The sequence below is a fragment of the Leptonotus elevatus genome, chromosome 5 (assembly GCF_054856555.1).
Source record: "Leptonotus elevatus isolate MCC_2025b chromosome 5, RoL_Lele_1.0, whole genome shotgun sequence".
Taxonomy (NCBI): Eukaryota; Metazoa; Chordata; class Actinopteri; order Syngnathiformes; family Syngnathidae; genus Leptonotus; species Leptonotus elevatus.
Window position 1 is genome coordinate 3,135,240 of NC_141243.1, and position 21,951 is coordinate 3,157,190.

The window sequence follows — 21,951 nt, forward strand, 5'->3', positions numbered from 1 at the left end:
GCTTGGGAAAAAACGTGGACGGTGGCAAAGCGTGCTTCTTGGTTGCTAGGCGATGGTGCGTTCAGGGACACTCGGAGAACGCAAACATTCAACTGATACTTTGAAAAAAAAAAAGGATTTTAGTTTATGTTTAGTACTAGTATGATGCTTAATATGATACTTTGTGTAAAAGTGAGTGCATTCACATGGCGTTTTGCAGCTGTATGTTTTAGCTTTAAAGTAAACAAAGAAGCAAACTTGAAATGTCAAACTTCCATATTATTACCAAATGTAGGTAAAAAAAAAAAGAGTAATCTAGGAATTAATATAATTTGTGAGGAAACAGATGTCTCGCATCCGTATTTTTCCATACAGTCCTTTCCTTTTTCCATATAGGAAATCAATACTTCTCCATGCTTTGCTTTGAATCCTGGCAGGCCGATGGGCTCAGTCTCCTGTACTTTACTCCCACTTGTGGCATCAACTCCCACACTAGTTTCCCAAAAAAAAAAAAAAAAGTTCCTGCAGGATGGGGGAGGACCAGTGTCCTCTCATCTTCCACCATAAGAGTCCTCACCCATAATGATGATTATTCATTTTTTGCGAGCCATGAGCAAGCTGGCAGCTCCGCCCGGCGAGCAGCCTCCGCCCTCATCCTCGTCCCCGCCGGCCTCGGCGCGGCAGCGCGGCCCGCGGATGCCCAAGTGCTCCCGCTGCCGCAACCACGGCTACGTGTCGCACCTGAAGGGCCACAAGCGCTTCTGCAAGTGGAAGGACTGCCAGTGCGACAAGTGTAAGCTCATAGCCGAGAGGCAGAGGGTCATGGCGGCTCAGGTAAACGCACGCGTCTGCATCTACCCCGTTCGCCTCAACTGTTATGAAAGAAATTCTTTGTTGCCTTCCAGGTTGCTTTGAGGCGGCAGCAAGCTCAGGACGAGGAAATGGGCTTTTGCAGCCCGGTAAACCTGCCCAGCGATGCGGACGTGGTGAAAAGTGAAGACGGCCCCCACTGCGTGTTTGATGCCGAAGGACGACCTCTGACCCCGGCTGGCGATTGTTCTTCTATGTTGTCAGTCACAGGTGAGGCAACCGTCATAAAAGCTTTAATGTGCCTCAAGTGTAAAAAGATGCCAACTGTTTTAGTTTTAACAAAGTTGAGGAAAATTAAATTTTTGCATACAAGTAACCCGAACGTGAAATAAAATTAAACAATCATGTACATTTTTGGTAATCAACCAATTTCTGAAAATGTGAGTTTTTGAACTGCTTGTAGGACAGGTGTGCAACTTGTGGCCTGGGGGCCCAGATCTGGGCCGCAAAAACAAATTAAACATGATCTCAAACATGACTGCTTGCTAAAATCTTTACCAAAATTCCTTTTTGTCAGATGTAATCAGAGGTGGCAAATCCAGGTCCAGAAAGTAAAAACCCTGCCACAGTTTGGCTTTAGCCCCAGGTGCTTGCTAGCTAGCTCCCATGGTGCTCATTTATCTGCTAGGGAGCTATCTAGCTAGCTAGTTAGCATCAATGACTAAAGCCAAACTGTGGCAGGGTTTTTACTTTCTGGACCTGGATTTGCCACCTCTGGATGTATTAATTAATAACGTTGATATATTGGAAGCATTTTCTTGTTACCAAACGCCTTATGACATTAACTTGAACAATAATGAAACAAACTATTATTTTTTGTTTCAAAACTAGTTTCCATCAATCTGTTGTCTACTGTTTATTTATTAATATGAGGTAATTAAACATTGATATGGTTTCCCAGGCAAGTGACACCCCCCGGGGGTGGGGGTCTACAATTTTGGTTGGTCGTAGCCTACTAGCTATGTTTCTTCCTCTTGTCCAAACTGATTTGTGTAGTTCAACAGAATTAGCATTAGCGATAGCCACAATTTTGCTCACTCTGATGACTGTCACCAGAAAAAGTAGTCACAGGTGGCTTGCTGAAGAAATTTATAGTCACTATACACTCAAGAAAACATGATCTTCCCGTTCCATTTATTTAAATATAACATGTAATTGGTAATGAATAATTCCATGTTTACAAAATGACCAAGATTAATTCAAGTAGAATTTGCACGAAATCTGGTCGTCTTCACATTTAATAGATGAATTCACGTTGAAATAACATGAACATCACGTTTCTGTCATCACGTTAGGCACGATGATGTCATCAAGGCAAAATGGCCGCCACCTGAAATGGATAAAAATGGCTGGATTTTGCTTCTCAACTCATATTCCACTAACACAATATTAATCAGAATACAGTGTTTAGATTCGTGGGAGCGCATACAACATACTACTGTGAAGAATTTTTTTGAAGTGACTCCCCCTTTTGAGAAAACTGTTCGCTAACAACTAGTTAGCAGTTTTAAAGTACATCGTTTTATCCAATTTTTGGCTACTTTATCAAACAGCTTGTCCTTGGCAGAGGTACGTTGGTAATCGCTACACGCGGCGTGATAAATACAGCGCGTAAGTGGCGTTCAAGCGTCTGGGAAAGGGTGTGATCCGCACATGCTGATACAGTGTTCACTCTGGTATCTGAGAGAGCATTTTTAGGAGGCGCACGACGTGACAGGTCAAGGCCGCTGCCGCCACCGTCTTGGAGCGGGAACAAAAAGGAGGCGAGCACGCGGGGACTCGACGAGTGACGTGCCGGCGCTGGCGCATGATGTCATATGTCGGATGAGAGAACAATGTGGCCTTGGCGATAAGGCAAAAAAAAAGTGTGATGGGGATTTGCAGAAAAGTCACTCGCTCCACCTGCTAGCACGCGCATGGCCTTGAGGTGGCGCTGTTGACTTGGAGTGCTTTGAGTAAGGCGGCACAGCTGCAATCTGTTGGCAGGACAAAAAGTGAATATAATTTAGATAGCAATGATTATTATTATTATTATTTTTATTTATTTATTTATTTATTTTAAAGAGCTCAGTATTGTTCATTCGGTAATGTCATCATCATTGCTCTTTTTATTTAAATTTTTTTTTTTTTAAGATAGCAATGATAATGATAGCCGTAAAGACAATAATGCAAAAAGTAAAGGAAAGAGTTTTGTCGTGTGGAAGGTTGTCCTTTCATCAAGTCCACATTATGGGGTTAAAATGTCATCCAAATATTTAAATAACAATGATTTAAAAAAAAAATTGGTACAAATGGAGAGGACAATCTGCTACTTTAATTAAAAATTTTTGGTTTGTTAGTGTATTATTTTGTGCATTTGTTTGGTGTATCATATTAGTCATAGATTTATAATTAAGCATCTTGTTCATTAAACACCTTTCAGGACTTTAGTGTAAACTTGGAGTGGAGAATAGTCTTTAACAAGCAATCTTTATTTGCATATATATTATGTTGTGATAATAGTTTCATGTGTTGTATTTTCATGACATTTTCATGATTATTTGTTATTTTGTATTTTTGTTTGATATTAGTTATATTGTATTTAAATGATTTTTTTAAACTTTATACTTTTTTTTTATATATATATTTACTGTTGAATATTTTTTATTATTATTTTGGTATATTTAAAATATATTATTTTATACAATATTATTTTGTATGAATACATTATTTTGTCATTTAATTATTTTGTATAGTTTGATTATTTTTACATCTTTATATTCTATATTTAATGTCCAATTAATATTTGGTATTTAAAAAATACAGTAATAATAAATATTATTGATTTTTTTCTTATTGTTTATAAACAGATGGTGGCACATATCAATGGATCAAAACATTCTGCATCCATGAGAAAGTGGCAGGAAAATGACAGATCATTTGACGTTTCCAAACGTGCCGATCTCTTGTTGCCGTCGATTCTAAGTGGCAGCTGTAGGGGGAGCCTGTGAGCAAGCACTCGCCAACGAGTCGTGTTGTTATGTTCGTCAGGTGCGCTGAGCCGCTCCAGCCCGGTGGCCGGAAGTAGCAGGCCTCTCGGCGACGTTCAGTCGGAGCTGCAGTTGGAGGCCTCCTACCACAACCTGTACCAACCCGCCTGCTACTCGGCCTACTACAACAACCTGTACAACTACCAGCAATACCAGGTGACTACCAAATTGTTTGGGTCGCAATTCAAAGCAAAAAAGTGATTGCAGAATTATATATATATATATATATCATATATCATTCTTAATTTAAACTTTACTCATCATTCACGGCAGCTAGTACAAACTTGTACAAAAAAAAAAAAATCTATGAATGTGTAAATAATAATTCTGGAAACATAAATGTACAAGTAAATATACATTTTAACAAATGAACTTAAATGCTTGCTCCTCAGGGTGTGGACCTTCACAAAGTGAGGCATCTTTGTCGCTGGCCGTACACAACGCTTCAAAGTGCAAATTCTTAACATAATATGGTTAAAGCCATTATTATTTCCTTATTTGAAAACCTGATCAAAAAGTATTGGCACCAACATCCAGTAATACGCTACGTGCATTTCTCGTAATTTTCAGATTTTTTTTCCTCGTAATTTTCAGATTTTTTTTCCTCGTAATTTTCTGATTTTTTTCCCTCGTAATTTTCTCATTTTTTTCCCTCGTAATTTTCTCATTTTTTTCCCTCGTAATTTACTGATTTTTTTCTCTCGTAAATTTGCCACTTTATTCTTTATTTGAAAACCTGATCAAAAAGTATTGGCACAAACATCCAGTAATACGCTACGTGCATTTCTCGTAATTTTCAGATTTTTTTTCCTCGTAATTTTCAGATTTTTTTTCCTCGTAATTTTCAGATTTTTTTCCCTCGTAATTTTCTCATTTTTTTCCCTCATAATTTACTGATTTTTTCTCTCTCGTAAATTTGCCACTTTATTCACGTAATTTTCAGATTTTTTTTTCCTCGTAATTTTCAGATTTTTTTTCCTCGTAATTTTCAGATTTTTTTTCCTTGTAATTTTCAGATTTTTTTTCTCTCGTAAATTTGCCACTTTATTCTCGTAATTTTCTGATTTTTTCCCCCGTAAATTTGCCACTTTATAAAGTGGCAAATTTGCGAGTTTTTTCTCAAAATTTTACTCCCCCTCTGAAGAAAAAATATACGTGGCCCTAATACGCTGCTGTACAAAATAAACAATTTTAAGGGGGAAAAAATATTACAAGCCTCTTGCTTATATAAGTGCTCATATTAACGTACACGGCCGGCAAGTCGTACTTTGCTCACCCCTTGCTTTAGCTTCAACGTATCTGTACAGTGTCGAGCGTAATGAGCTTTGCGAGTTGAACAAATGGGCTCCATAACTCGCGAGTGATCTGGAACGAGGCGTTTTTAGTTTTCATGATAAATGTTTGTCAGCCCCGCCCACCCCTCTCCCGAGTAGCAACACGGCGCGTCGGGGTCACCGCGCGCCAGGCGGCTTAGTGGCGCTGCCCGAATTGCAAAGGTTAATGGTATTGTCTGTCGGCGCGGGAACAAACCGCTCCGCCCCGGCGAGCAGAGGGGGGAAAGCCAGCGCATTAATGCTAATCAGTTAGCACTCCTTAGCATAATTTAGCCATCCCGCTCGGTGATTGATGGTATTTTTAGTCGAGCTGTCATCTCGAGCTTATTCAAATTCAGACGCTCGCTTTATTGTGTTTGCGTCAAAGTGAAGGTGCCTCAGACACACGAGACTTGTATACAGTATATTTTCATATTCATGCTTGGAATTCAGCCATATTTGCAATTGAATAACTTCTTCATCAAAACAGCAGATTGTCCAAAATGAAGAACTAAAGTTTAAAGCTCTTAAAGAATGATAATAATCACGATTTTAATTATTCTGAAGTATTTGATTTTGTTAAGGTCCATTATTAAGGTGCTACCTGCAAGCTTCAATCACTGTCAAATAATTTCATGATGATTTTATTTTAGTATATAAAAACATTTGCAATAATTAATCTATTCAACATCATTTTTAATGAAGGAGAGGCCTCACATTTTAAAAAAAGTCTCACAAGTCTTAAATTGGGCCTGCTTAAACACGCCACCCTGTAAAAAGGTTTCAAACTGCAGTAGAAAAATAATAATAATAATCATAATTATTCCTTTTTGGTCATATTTAATGAAGGAGCGGCGTTAAATTTGAGCAGAGTAGCCTCTAGATTTGTCTTCCTTTTTAATTCTGCAAACAACTGCTAGTGGTCAGATTCATAAAGTAGAGGTGTTTAATTTTTAAGTGGCTTATATAAAAAAAAAAAAGTATTAACATCTTTGATTTCTTTAGTCTTACATTTAGGTTCCTTAAACCTGCAAAAAAAAAAAAGGATCTCAAAACTATTGAGCACGTGGTCCACTCACTTTGGGTCATTTTTAATAAAGGAGCAGTGCTAAACATATTTAAAATGTTTTTAAAAGTTGTGTTCCGGCTTCTTTAAACATGCAAACCATAAATTTAAAATAAAGAAAAAGGTCTTCAAATGATGTTGTGTTGTAATTGGACTGATGTCAGAGGTCACATTTAATGAAGAGGAGGTGTTTAATTTTTAAGTGGCTTTAAAAAGGTATTAAAATATGTCATTTCTTCAAAGTCTTCCATTTAGCTTAAGAAACATAACATATATTATTAAAAATATTATGCCAAAATCTTTTAAACTAATAAGCATGTAGTAGAGGTCATATTTAATGAAGGAGAGGTACTAAACTTAATCAAATTGCCCTTAAAATGTCTCTGACATCTTTATTTGGATTCCTTAAACCTGAAATCTGTGATTTTTTTTTATTGTACACTTTTATTGTTACTGAAGGGGAGAGGTGTTGAATTTTGAAGTGACATAAAAAAAGTATTCATTTAAAACTGCAAACTTATATATTTATTCATTAAGGAAGGGAAGTGTTACATAAATTTGTTAACTTCAAAACTGGCAACATTTCTCCCAATATCCTAATTTAAAATGGAGCTCCTTTCACTTTCAATGAAGGCGAGGCCTTAAAAAGTCGACCTGCATCTATTATACAGCTTTACTGACCCTACTTTAAGTTTTGCTGTAAAAAGTAGAATTAGAGAGGAAACATTTAGTGGTTTATCGTGTGAGGCATCTACACCCCCCCCCCCCCCCCCCCCCCCCCCCACAACTGTGCTGTGCTGCACACTCACTGGTGCTTGGCTGCCATGCAGGCGGCTGGTGGGAAATCAAATAAGGGTGCAGGCGCGAGATGGTGCCTGATAACAAAGCCAAGACCTCTCAGGGAGGTACAAGACCCCAAAACTAAATTGCGCACACACACACACACACACACAGACTAACTTAATAATGTTAATGTTTAAGTCAAGTTTGACATTTTTGACTGTCTTACGTGTAAAAACACAATTCACGTTCTTCTCTTAACACCCTCTTGTTAAATTAGCTTCTATTTGTAATTTTAAAAAAAGCCACAAAAAGCCAATATATATATATTTTTTAACTCATTCATGCCATTAACGGCTGTAGATGTCAAAAATTCATTTGAACTATTTCAATTAGTTTAACATTTTTTTCCACTTTTGTTAACAAGAGTATAAAAACCAAGATTTTTTTTTATTGTACATTTATAACAGATATAACATTTGTGATTAATCGTGAGTTAAATATTGAAGTAATGCGATTAATTACAATTTAAAAAAATGTAATCGCCTGACGTGATTAAAAAAAAGATTACTAAAAGTAATTTTAACATTCACTACATAAGCCTGCTAACAGGCTAACGATGGTAGCATGCTAACGGGCTAGCGCTAGCGTGCTAGCGGGCTAACGATATTACAAAAGGCATGGTAAATACTAACAAAAAGAGTGCAAATACTTGTCGATATGTTACCTCATTGGCAGCATGTATTAGGAAAGGAGTAAAATAGCGTCTTCCAACCGCTACAACAGCAGCTCTTCAGGCTCGCTTTCCATAGTCTTAGAAGGAATGATGTAGCAATGCGTCAATCATTAGCGTCCCCATACAACAGGCACATGACGAAAATTGGTTCCACTATAAACAAACCCACAAAATTATTACACATGCATAAAATAAATCGTATTATTTATGATATAATAAAACTAAACATATTTAATTTTGAAGCTGACTCTAATTTCAGCTGCTTTCAAGTCTTAGATTTGGCTTCGTAAATGCACAGACCTGCGATGTTACACAAGTTTCCCACTTCAAGGCATATTTTTCTCAAAAATTGTGGTCTCGTTCTAAAAATTGTTGATATTTGGAATCCTTATCACAACTAATGCAGCAGAGGTCTTACATTTCTGAAAATTTTAAACCCGTACACGTGCATCTCAAAATTCCTTGGTTAGAATTCCAAAAACGTTGATATTTTCAGCCTGTGTTGCATCATTACATTCAATGACAGGAGATGTCATAATTTTTTTTTTAAGGGTCTTAGATTTGTCTTTGCAGACCGGCACTATGATTTTATACTCATGACATTATTGCAAAATGTCATACCCAGAAAAATATTTTGACATTTTGAAGGCGTATCGCATTAAACTCACTGGAAGCCGAGGTCTTAAATGTGAAAAATGGCCAGTAAAGTCTTGACCTGTACAAATGTTTCATGCAGACAGACAGCGTTATGGACTTTTGAATGACTGTCAATGCAAATAATAATAATAATATTAATAATATGTGGTTGTCTGTGGCCCATCTGGGTTTGCTGTCCCTCAAAGACAAGCGACCTCCGCACCCCGCCCGCCCCCGCCCCGCCTCCCTTCCAATCTGTGTTGTATTTTTCAGAGCCTAATACAAGAGCTGAGTGTCGCTTAAATAACAGTTTATAAAGCTGTCAGCGAGCTGATGGTGTGGACAAGGCGGCTGACGTATTGCTATTGGCGCTGACAGAAATCACATTCCATAAAAAGTGAAATTGAAAAAGCGGCCTTCGCTGGCGAGTCGACGTCTCGTTGCAAAAGTTTGCCGTGCGCTGTGGAAGACTCTCTGACAAGTGTGTGTGTGTGTGTGTGTGTGTCTAAAGGCGCCCCACGGCGACGGTGGCCGCGTGTCAGGCCACAACATGTCGCCGCAGTACCGCATGCACCCCTACTACTCTGCGGCCACTTACCTCCCCCAGGGCTTGGGCTCCTCCTTCTTCACTCTGGAGGACAGCAGCTGCTCCGAGGCGATGGCCGCTTGTGAGTGACCCGTGACATGCGCACACACACCTTGCATCTTGTTTAACTCATTCACTCCCAGCCGTTTTCACTGAAGCAACCCCCTTCGCTCCCGGCTGTTTTTCTGGATTTTGCAAGGTCCACAGAATATGATGTCCTATTGCTATGAAAACATGGAACCTGCCAAAAGAAAGATTAGAGTCTCGTCTTTCATCAGAAAAAAAAAGGATGTTCGTATGTGTTTCCATTTTGCAGCAATTAGCATTAGAATATAGCTAAGTTTCATCATTATTCACATTCCTGTTAAAAAAAAAGAGCTTTTTTTGCAACATGGCCCTGGTTGATCTCTTATACTCTGCTGCCACCTGCTGGTCTTTTTTTGTAATAACTACCATTGCTTTAAGCATCCTCTTCAGGTCAGAGGCTGCATAAAAGCCTTCTGTATGCCCTAGCATAAAAACACACACCATAAAAGAACGTATAAATACGTTTTTGGGACTGTGGCAATGTTTAAAATACTGTATACATTTTAATATGTTTTTGGGAGCAAATTAGTTAATAACGAGAGCTTCAATTTGATGAAAGTGGCCTTAAATTTTTTTTTGCGTATTTCACTTGTGTTCAAATGATCTTGTATTTTATCACATTTCTTAAAGAAGAGGAATAAAATTGAGGAAAGTGGCCTTTAAAATCATCCATAAAAAGATTTCATTCAGTAGGAAAATGTACTCAGATTTTGTTAAACTAGCGACATTGTTATTATTTTGAACCTGCATTGCATCACAAATGAACACAAGTGAGGTCTTAAATTTGATGGAATTGGCATTAAAACATTTTTTACAAAATATCTCACATTATACAGAAAAAAAGTCTTACTCAAAGGGAAATTTAATTGAAGACAGTGTTCTCAAATTGGGTCATATTTTGCAACTTGTACTGCATCACATTCAATGAAGGAGGTCTTAAATTTGGTGGAATTGATCCATTGTATCAAACAAAGAAAAGTCTTAAATGATTTGGTCTAAAATAAACATATAATTTGAAGGCACACATGCTAAAATGTTACTCTGAGGGTTTAATTTAATGAAATACTGTTCAAATTCCCGTCTAACGTGACCTTATAAGTGCTTATTGCGTCACATTTACTGAAGGAGAGGTCTTAAAATAGTCTCAAAAATATTTCATACACAAGAAATGTTTTACACCGCGACATAATTTGTCCACAAATTTGAGCCCCTCTGGCGTCATATTTAATGAAGGAGAGGTCTTCGATGTGCAAAAACTGAAACTTGACTTGAGCTGTGAGACTCGACTGCCAATGCAAATTGTTACAGTTCCGCGACTGCCCCCGAAAGCGGCAAGTTGCTCGGTTTGCCTTGAACCCGTTTCAAGTCGTGAAACGCCAGCAGCAGCATCAGCGGCTTTAAGACCCCCGCATCTCCTTCGTATTTGTTTTGGACTTTCACCTGTCTGTTTCCTGTGAGGGTCCCCCACCTGAACCCCCCCCCCCCCCCCCCCCCGCTGCCCATGGCTTTACGCTCCATTACAAGATCACAACCAACTTCCCCCGCGGGTGGTCCCACATTTGGTGGCAGCCCCCCAGTTTTTCCCACCTTTTTCTTCCACCGAACCTCACAGGAAACGCTTGCCACAACATTGGGTCCACCTGCGATAACTAATAATATCCATTAACTCCACATGTCGCATCAAACATGACATTTGGTAGCCGTGTTGTTTATCGTGAGTGGACACACAAAAAAACGCCTCATGTCTGAAAAGACACAAGATCTGGCATTTTTGCTTTGGTTTCGGGTTTTAGTGTGATTTTGGCAATTTGTACTTTTCTGTCGTAGCAAATTCGAACCTACTGTCCGTGACCCTCTTTGTGCTTGATAGCCCATCTGGACTCTCCCTCTTGCATCATTTTCTCACACTGCCAGAATAATCCCCTGGGAAAACGCATTTCTTCTGTATTCATTCATTTTCACACGTCCAGCGAGGAAAGTCAGACGCGCATGGGTTCACCGAGCTTATCGGACAGTTGTTCCCCATCCGGCACGTGGGCGTATTCAACCAGGGGAACACGGGTCTCGTCCGAGGTGACGTTGTCTGCACATTCCTTACGCTCGCCTGAGCTTCATGCCAGCAAGTCCTGGACTTGTGTGGCCTTGAACCGAGGCCAAGAGGACTCGCTAATCTTATCCAGCCAATGTGTCATTCAGCAGAGTAATAAGCATGCATCAACATGGACTGATTTTGGTATAATTAAACTTTTTTTTTTTTTTTTTTTTTTTTTAAACCTCCTCTCTGGAGCGCCGTAACGCCGCAGAGGTTTCAAGTTGAGTTATCTTCTTTGAATGTTCCGCTAAGGCCGCGACGCTGCGATTTAGCAGGTATTCTGTTCAAGAAGCTAAATCCATCCATCCATTATGTTTTTCTGGATTTTGCAAGGTCCACAGAATATGATGTCCTATTGCTATGAAAACATGGAACCTGCCAAAAGAAAGATTAGAGTCTCGTCTTTCATCAGGGAAAAAAAAAAGAATGTTCGTATGTGTTTCCATTTTGCAGCAATTAGCGTTAGAATATAGCTAAGTTTCATCATTATTCACATTCCTGTTAAAAAAAAAGAGCTTTTTTTTTTGCAACGTGGCCCTGGTTGATCTCTTATACTCTGCTGCCACCTGTTGGTCTTTTTTTGTAATAACTACCATTGCTTTAAGCATCCTCTTCAGGTCAGAGGCTGCATCAAAGCCTTCTGTATGCCCTAGCATAAAAAAACACCATAAAATTTGAAGAAAGTGGCCTTAAAAAAAATTCCATCCATTTTTTTTTCCTGCTTGTTTGGGTTCGGGCTTCGGGGGGCAGCGGCTGAATTTGGCTTCTTGTATCCCGTAATTTCAGGATACAATTCGGTTACGCCGATAAATCCAGAACTTCTTTTTGCAGAGCTGAGCAAAACTGTCTACATTGTGGCCCGCGTCTTTGACGGATGTCCACCTTTCGATGAGCCCACAAAAGCCTAGAAAAAATACACAGACCCGGCCGGGCTAAGCAGGTTTACGTTCCGTTGATCCAGGTCAGTACAGACGGTACTTCTCAGTCTGTGTATTTTTACGAGGCTTCGCGTCATAAAGCACTCGTCGGAAATGCGGCGCGTACGCCGGAAAGCGAGCATCCGTCAATGACGGGCTGATGTTTGGACCGGCGCCGTTTTTTTTTTTTTTTGGCTCTGTTCCTTCCTCATCGCAACGGACCAATCCTCTTGCTCCATTTTTCGCTCACTCGAAAAACAAGACAACCAAGATACTTGAATTCCTCCCCTCGGTGCAGAATCTCACGGCGACCGCTTCACCCTCGGCCAAGAACCGCCCCGGCAAAGGTTCAAGATTTTGGTGGTGCCAACAGAACCTCATCATCTGCAAATTGCAGAGACAGAATACTGAGAGGTCACCAAACTGGACAACCTCAACATCTCAGATGCACCATTAAACACGCCAGGGTCATCTCGGCAAAGTCGCAATTCAGACCCGATAATAAAGGGTTTGACCCGATCATATCTGGTACGTCAAACTTTCGGATGCAAGAGGAGAAAAATGCCAGAACTCGCGTCTGTCTGCGATAGTGCCGTCGACATCATCCTGTTCTGGATTGAACAGTAAATCGCTTGAATGCGAGACGACAGATGAAGTGTGCTCGTAGTTTGGTGTCTCGGTCCTGAACAAAGCTGTCCGAACCGGGGACCAGCCAGAAACGGGAACAAGCCCGAAGGCACCTTGCGAGCTGCCGAACAGCGCCGCGACTGATTTATCGGGGCTTCGAAGGCGAGGGCTAATCACTTGGCCAAATACAGAGATCCAAATAACCTTCAGGAGCACCGACGCTGTCCTTCCCCCCCCCCCCGCCTCCCTCAGAATAACCCAACCCACCCGCCGACAACCCCCCCCCCCCACCAGCCCCCCCCTCTCCGCAGTCCCCGCTGTCTCCGCAAAATTGCCTTCTGGAGTTAGTGAGCGGGAACAGTTAAGATTTACAAACAATGATGAAGCTTGTCATGCGTCTTTCTCCATCCGTCACGGCGGGCCGGGCGGCGCTGCCGGGGGGGGGCCGTGGCGGTGTTCTTCATAAAAGCCAGCTCCGTGTGAAATACGCGCCCCCCCCGGCCCGCCCGTTTACTGCGCCGCGCTCGTCAGCAGCCCCGCCGTCGTAAATCGCCGAGCGGGGAGGTGACAGCGCAGTCCATCAAGCCTCCGCCCCCCCCCCCCCTCCACCTCCATGTACACACACACACACACACGCACACGCACACACACACACGCACACACACAGAATGCTTGTCCACACATACACGCACCCACCTTGCTTCATGTTCCTTCTTGCCCCCCGTCCTTGTGGAGACTTTGTAAAGTTCGCCGGCTAAACTTTTCGGATCAATCGCAGTTTGAAAGCAAAGATTCAAACCAAAGCGTGGACGTGCGCGTCGATATAAGCGTCGGTTATTACGGGTGTCGGGCGCGAGAACATTTAAATGCAAATTACAGGCTTGCTTAATCGATAGACCCGCCAAGCCTTACAAATCCATAACGATCTTTCGCAGATGATTTTCAATTGATTCGGCCCCCGTCACTGTACGCCGCCGCCGCCGCCGCCGCCGCCTCGCCTGTTGCCGCACTTTCCCAAACAACAGCATCTGTATTTCGGTGCCGTAATGCCCTCGCAATGCGGGCAAGGAGAGCCACAGTGGCAAACGCGCTTTCAGATGTTTATCGAACCGGGACCGTCCGCTTACTGCAGCACGCCTTCTCCAGTCCCAAACGTTGGTCTTCTCTGTGCCCCTCTTCCAACACCCCTGATTCTGCGTGTTACAGACTTGCTTTGTGAGCTGTGAGTAAGAGTCAGAGAAAATATCCGGGCTTCCCGCTGGGGCCGGTCGTACCCTCGGGGGGGGGGCTTCGGGGTCGTCTTTGCCACACCCTGCTGTGCTAAATTTGTACAAGCGTAATTGTGCGTTGTAATGGCTTGTACGACAGCGCCATTAACAGCAGCCTGCGGGCGCGGGAATGCTTTAAATGGCCGCCGTGTGCTTTATGTGCTCGTCCACAGTCTGACCGAAATAAAATGCATATACTTTCTAATAATTAAAAAAAAAATATATATATATATTCGTGCAGCATTATGTTACCTCAAGATGAAACTGGATGTTTTGGGGGGAAAATAATAATAATAATAATAATAATAGGTTAGCTACATTGAAGTTAGCCTGTTTTATTAAAATGGGATCGCTGTTTGGAGCAGAAAGAAGAGATTTATTTATTTAATTGACTTGCTTGGGTAGCTCATTGTTTTTTTACGTATTGCATCACTCGTGGCTCCAAGATCTTTGAAAAAGTTTTGGGAAGATGATGTAACCACAGTCATTTGCTATGCTAAAAATATTAAAGGCGTTTTGCTTGGTCGGGGTCAGGGTGGGGTCAATGACAGTAAAATGAATTTTGTTTGTTTTTAGCCATCGACATGATTTGACACCAACATGCGTCCTCCGTATTCATTCCGTCTCTCGTGTGTGTCCTTTTGCCATTTCTCTTGCCCTGTCTGTCCGCCTTCGATAAATGTTTTGTTTAAAACGCAACCCGGAAAGCATCGGAGCCAAATATTGATCAGCCACCTCAGCTCATTAAGGCGTATCCTTCCGCTTTACAAGACGGACAGGCCATTTTGTGAGTTGATGGGGCACGCACGGGCCCCGATGGAGATTGAACTTCGAGGGAAGAGGACATGGCCACGCCCCCCCCGCCCCGCCAGTCGTCTTCCAGCAGGGACAGATTGGTTAACAATACGGGGGCAAAGGGTCCTCGCTGCTTAATTAGCCTCTGACCCCGACACTGATGCCTTCTGTCAGTCTGCGTGTAATGGCCGCCCGCATATGCGAACACAACCCCGGGTCCAGACTCAGCAGTTCTGCCCGGCGGTCCCGATGCTCATCCAGTCCGAAATCCTCAAAACGTTTAGCGCAATTACGGCACGTTTCATTTTCACATCTGTTTTTTGTTTTTATCTTGTTGTTGTGGTCAAAAAGTCGGTCGGGGTGAAGGTTCGCCGTGCGGACATCATTCGGAGTGGCGCGAGCCGCCATGTTTAAAGGCCGTCTGCCTGGCTGCCCTTTGACTGAGTTTTACGGATCATTAAGTTGCGCTGGGCTGGCTGATGATGGCGAACCGCACACACACGCACACACACACACACACACACACACACCAGGGACATTTTGTGCTCGTATCGTTTTAATGAGAGTCATTTCATCCCAAGCTAACCTTGTCATGTGACAGGCTACTTTTCATTCTGAAGATTGAATTGCTGTTGGCGCGATAATGGCTTGTGCTAAGTGTGAGAGTGGCCCCGAACCGCAGCGACACTTTTGCACACATTTGCTTCTATAGTTTGTGTGACTTCAATGGCGCACATTTTCCCCAAAAAGGTTCTGGCGACTTTGCTGCGTTGACTGCGTCGCATTTGGTATGTTGTTGTCTTGTTAGTGTTGTTTTGAGCATTAGCATTTCACTTTGGTTTGATTTAATTTGACAGTCAAAAGTTATAGAGCGACACCTACAGGACTGGAGTGGAAGCGCAGCAACCTTAACCTGCAGTGTTGGCGCTCGTGAGCGTGGCCCATCAAAGCTGAGCTTTTCCCAGCGCACTTGCCGTCTTTTCCTTCCTGACCTCCTTCCCGTCTCACCTTTCCTTCCTGCCTTCATTCCTTTTGATTTTTCTCCTGGCATGTTTTTCTTTCTGACTTCTTTCCTCTACTCTATTGCACCTATTTTTTTCATGCAGCTTACATATTTCCTTGTGTCACTTTAACCTGCTTTTCTGCCTTCCTTCCTCCTCCTTTCTAGCTCAGAACTTATTTTCTTCCTTCCTTCCTTCCTTCCTTCCTCTCTTCTGTCCTTCCTTCCTTTCTCTCTTCTGTCCTTCCTTCCTTCCTCTCTTCTGTCCATCCTTCCTTCCTTACTACCTTCCTTCCTTCCTCTACTCTGTCCTTACTTCCTTCCTCTTATCTGTCCTTCCTTCCTTTCTCTCTTCTGTCCATCCTTCTTTTCTTCCTTCCTTCCTTCCTCCCCTCACTCCCTCCTTTCTTACCTCCTTCCTCTCTTCTGTTAATCCTTCCTTCCCTTTTCTCTTCTGTCTTTCCTTCCTTACTACCTTCCTTCCTTCCTCTATTCTGTCCTTCCTTCCTCTCTTCTGTCCATCTTTCCTTCCTTTTTCTCTTCTGTCCTTCCTTCCTTACTACCTTCCTTCCTTCCTCTACTCTGTCCTTATTTCCTTCCTCTTATGTGTCCTTCCTTATCTCTGTCCATCCTTCTTTTCTTCCTTCCTTCCTTCCTTCCTCCCCTCACTCCCTCCTTCCTTACCTCCTTCCTCTCTTCTGTTCATCCTTCCTTCCTTTTTCTCTTCTGTCTTTCCTTCCTCTATTCTGTCCTTCCTTCCTCTCTTCTGTCCTTCCTTTCTTCCTCCCCTCACTCCCTCTTTCCTCCCTCCTTCCTTACCTCCTTCCTCCCTTCTGTCCTCGTCTGTCCCTCCTCCCAAATTCAAAGAGTTACACACACGAGAGAAGAGTTCGCTGTCAAAAGTTGCGATAATGCGGCGGCATGTTTGCTTAAGCGTTATCTCACCCCTACGACGCTCGTACAATGTGCATGCCGGCGGGGCGACTCTGACGATTATGATACCCGGCGGGAGAGATGACGGTGTCACATGCGGGCTTTTGTTGGTCAGCGCGGCAGGCAACGATTGCACTTTGATGCACTCCCAAAGTCTCTTTAGCCAGCACAAGTGGGAGGTTCCCAACGCCTCCCTTTTGTGGGCGCCTCACAAAAAAGAAAGAGAGCGCCTTCTATTGTTCGAGCGCTGAGTGACGGCCATCGGGGCAAAAGTTCACTTTTTGCTTATTCCCAGCAACACTCTTGTGACACCGTTTTCAACACCCTTTGCTTCTTACATGACTCCCAGAAAGCCACGGGAAGCCAAAGAAAAAGCTAAACAGGCAGGTTGATGTTCACTAAATAAAAGTCTTGTGAAGTATGCCCAAGTTGGTTTGACGTTTGTTGACCCTGTTGGTGGGTTTTGTTAGGATGATGTCTCAATGTTCCTTCCACTTTTTTTTACGTGTACCTTTTCCCACATATTCCAACTAATTCATTCACATCATTCCAATTTCAACATATTCCAAAAGTATAATGCCATCCAGTGCATTGCTTTTCTCGTTCCACAAATGTAGTTTTCCCACAATTTCACAATTCCATCCATTCCTATGCATATTAAATACACATAACAGATTCACATCTTTCCTATTTGAAATTCAAAAGTTCAGCTGAGTCAATTGTTTTTGGGAACAATTTTCATTCCGAAAATTCCAATTTTTCACAGATTTAATTCCTTATCAGTCCAGATCAATCATTCACGATCATTCCACATCTTTCAATATCATTTCCTTTCATTGTACATTTGTCACCAATGTCACTCCGCATCATTTCATATATTATCATGTCACATCATTCAATATAATTCCACATCATTCCTCGTCTTTCAATATCATTCTGCATTTTCCACCAACATATTGTACATTTTTCTTAAATATCATTCCACATCATTCCACATATTTTCATTTCACATCTTTCGATATAATTCCTCATCATTCCTTGTCTTACATTATCATTCCATGTCATTCCGCATTTTTCACCATTTTGCACATTTTTCATGAATACCATGTTATTCAATATCATTCCATCTCTTTCAAAATTATTCCTTTCCATATCAGTCAATATCATTCCATGTTTCCAAATTTTTCATTTGAATTTCAGCATTCACAGTTTCTAGTTATCTTCTGTCCATATTGTTTTCATTCACGTTGTTGCTTTTCATTCTTATGTGTTTTACTCTCATGTTGTTTCATGATCTTATTAACTGTTATTAAAGTAAATTAATTGATATTCCCCCCCCCCCCCCATTGTATAATGACAGAAGCATAGTCAATTATCCGTCACTAATTAATAATAATTGCGTAGCGACGACGCGGGGCTAATCGACAATGAAAATCATGTTGCGCTCGCCTTTTTCAAACAGATGTGACAGGAAAGTGAATTTGACAGCAAACATGTGGACCGCGTCCTCATTTAACACCTCCAGCACCTTTTAATTACCAACACACACACACACACACACTCTCTCTCACACAACGGCACACACACACACACAGTGACTTTAATAGCATACAAGCGCAGCACACAGGCTGCACCTTGCAACACAAACATCCCTTTTAATGATGGAGGCGCCCGGTTGAAAGTGGTGACAAAGTGCAGACGGGCAAAAAAAAAAAAAAAAAAGTGAGCGTCCCGAACCAATCAGGAAGTTAATGAGGAGAGAAATGACCTCACAACACGACTGGGAGGAGGACGGCAGGGAGGGAGTTTCAGCCAATTGCATCGCAGGAATCCAGGACACTCTGAACATTCTTGTCAATGTTGAGACGCCTTCAATATTGTAACAGCGAAATGGAAATTTACTTACGGACAGCCTTATTTTGTATTAAAAACAAAACACATCTTTATTATAATTGAATGCGTAAAATACTCCATGATGGCTTTTGTTAGGGTTCGACCAGTGACCACTGCAAGGTCCCAATACTGTAGTATCTATAGAAATCGTTCTTATTAATATTACAACAAATGAATTGCATTCTTGTGAGCCCGAACATGCACGGAAACTTGTGAAACATCGCACATTGCAAATTTGAGGTTTTAAAGTACATGATGATGATACGAACGGCTTCGTAGCCCGACACTATAAATGATTGCCCCTACGTGGAAACCCTAATTAGAAACCCTACTGTAAAACCCTAAACCTACTTTGAAACCCTACGTAGAAACTCTAATCTTACTTTTAAGCAATACTTTGAAATCCTACATTAAAACTTTAGCCCCAACACAGAACCTACTTTGAAACCCTACTTTACAAGGATAACTGAAACCCTAATTTTAAACCCTAATTTTATTTCTAACCCTACTTTGAAACCTTATTTTGAAACTCTAACCCCACTTTGAAACCCTACTGCATAACCCAAACTCCATTTTGAAACCTAAACCCTACTTTGAACCCCTACTTTGAAACCCTACTTTACAAGGATAACCCAACTTTAAAATGATAACCCTATTTTAAAACCCTGCTTTGAAACTCTACTCTAAAAACCCTAGCCCTATTTTAAAACCCAAACCCTACTTAGAAACCCTACTTTGAACCTAATACTACTTTGAAACCCTACGTGGAAACCCTAATCCTACTTTGAAACGCAGACTCTACTTTTAAACAAAACCCTACTTTGAAACCCTAATTTGAATTCTAACCCTACTTTGAAACCCTACTGTAAAACCCTGACCTATTTTGAAACCCAAACCCTACTTTGAACCCTAATCCTACTTTGAAACCCTACTTTACAAGGATAACCCAACTTTAAAATGATAACACTACTTTGAAACCCTAATTTGAAACTCAACTTTGAAACCAAACCTGACTTTGAAACCCTGTTTTGAAACCCTACTGCAAACCCTAGCCCTACTTTGAAATCCAAACCCTACTTCAAAACCCTACTTTGAATCCTAATACTACTTTGAAACCCTACTTAGAAACCCTAATCCTACTTTGAAACCCAGACCCTACTTTTAAACAAAACCCTACTTTGAAACCCTACTGCAAAACCCTGATCTATTTTGAAACCTAAACCCTTCTTTAAAACCCTACTTTGAACCCGAGTCCTACTTTGAAACCCTACTTTACAAGGTTAACCCAACTTTAAAATGATAACCCTATTTTGAAACCCTAATTTGAAACCCTAATTTGAAACCCTACTTTGAACTCTATCCCTACTTTGAAACTAAACCTTACTTTGAAACCCTGTTTTGAAACCCTAGCCCTACTTTGAAATCCAAACCCTACTTCAAAACCCTACTTTGAACCATAATGCTACTTTGAAACCCTACTTTGAAACCCTACTTTGAAACCCTAAAACCCAGACCCTACTTTTAAACAAAACCCTACTTTTAAACCCTAATTTGAATTCTATCCCTACTTTGAAACCTTACTTTGAAACTCTACCCCACTTTGAAACCCTACTGTAAAACCCTGACCTATTTTGAAACCCCAACCATTCTTAGAAACCCTACTTAGAAACCCTACTTTGAACCCTAATCCTATTTTGAAGCAGTCTTATTGAACAACGTTAGTCACTCTTTTGTCTCCCGCCCGACTCGTCGCAAATTCGCAATTCATCTCCTTGATGCTTTTGCATCAAGAGTCTTCTTGTGCCCGATGAGGTCTTCATTTTTGACAGCAAGAATATTCCAAGAACAGCCTTTCATGTTTTCTTCTCAAACGGTCGCTTTTGTTGCTTCTTCTTGTGCACGCTACCTTCTCGTTCTTTTGCATCTCAAGTTGATGAATGATGGCTGACGATGAGGATGAACAAAGGCCGGTTGCTCATTTTGACGCGGTTTGCGTGTTTGCAGCCATGTCGGCCAGCAGCGTCGTCGGCGTGCCGGACTCCGTGACCTTCCGCTCCATCGCCGACATCAAGCCGGAGCTGGACGGCGGACACGGCGGACACGACCGCCTCGTCATTGACGAAGACGCGGCCAATTGAACAGCGAGGTTCGGTTTTTGCACTGCAAGCCTTAAACAAGCACAAAAAAAAAGTTTTGTAATTGAATCATTCTAAACGAGAGTTGACAGATCGCAAAGTGGAGTTCTTCTGTATTAATCGACAACAAACTGCACTTTTTTAACAAATCTATTGGTGATTTTTTTTTTTGTTGAAATTTTGAATTTGATGTTTTGACCAGATGCTTTTGTCTTTTCTTTTATTGTTTCATCTTCAAGTTGTTCGGGTTTTCTTCTCATCTTGTGCTTTTTTTCGTGCGTTATCTTTTCAAGTTGTTTGCATCACATGTTCTTCACCTTTCCTGTTTTCCTTTTCGTGTTCTTTTGCTGTTCTTGTTTCATTCTGATGCCGTTTTGCTTTTCATGAACTCTGGTTGTGTTCTTCTCATTTGTAGTTTTCTTTCCACAAATTATCTTCTCATGTTATTTTCTACAGGTTTTTGCCTTTCATTTTTTCGTTTTTTTTTTTGTGCCATTTTTTTCTTGCTTATGTTTTCTCCTGGTTTTCTTCTTTTATTTTCATAAGTTGTGTTCAATTCCGTTTTTCCCCCCGTAATTTTTTTCTTTCTCATGTGTTCACTCAGTACATTTTCTTATACTTTCTACTCAAGTTGTTGTGTTTTCTAGAATTGTTGTTTTCTTCTGGTATGCTGTTTCCACTTTCAGTTTGTGTGTTTTAAAAAAAAATGTTGTTCCATTAATGAATGTTGATTTATTTTACCCTAATAAAGACTTATTGATCAAACTGCCGAGTCAAGAAAATTTGATCCAACATCAATCACTACTTTTTAAAATAAAAACAACAAAATGAATAGAAAAATGCTAATGACTTCTTCTTCAAGCTACTAAACGCAGACAATTGAATTGTGAATCGCTACTGCCACCTGTGGCCGGAAAATGAAACCGCATTTTCCCTTCTTAACGTACACAACGCGCATATGACGTCGCATCCGTAGACACAGGGCGGGAATTTTCGAACCCGAATCCTGTCTGAAAACTATTAGCCAGGGGCTTGCAGGAGTTCCCATTATGAACAGCTAAGGTGTTAATCTACTAATTTAAATAAATGTTACAGTCATAAATGGCCAAATAAAAAGGCTATTGTAAATCTCATTTGCGAGATCAACTGTTTGCAAAATGCTGATGATGGCAAATGTACCCCGAGGCTACATTTTCTCTTGAGTCATAA

General features: G+C 41.2%; 1 protein-coding gene and 1 long non-coding RNA gene across 2 annotated transcripts; one reads left to right on the plus strand and one right to left on the minus strand.

The window, feature by feature from the left end:
- The first annotated feature begins 62 nt into the window (after positions 1 to 62).
- dmrt1 (doublesex and mab-3 related transcription factor 1) lies at positions 63 to 21,507 on the plus strand. Its single transcript, XM_086075021.1, has 5 exons — positions 63 to 813; positions 885 to 1,059; positions 3,880 to 4,034; positions 8,921 to 9,077; positions 20,612 to 21,507. The coding sequence occupies exons 1-5, from the start codon at positions 562 to 564 to the stop codon at positions 20,743 to 20,745; spliced, it is 873 nt and encodes a 290-aa protein (XP_085931147.1). The 5' UTR covers positions 63 to 561; the 3' UTR covers positions 20,746 to 21,507.
- On the minus strand, positions 1,967 to 7,899 carry LOC147173346 (uncharacterized). Its single transcript, XR_015094762.1, has 2 exons — positions 7,765 to 7,899; positions 1,967 to 2,825 (listed from the first exon to the last, which is right to left on the minus strand). It is a non-coding gene; the product is annotated as an uncharacterized LOC147173346 (long non-coding RNA).
- Positions 21,508 to 21,951: the final 444 nt, after the last annotated feature.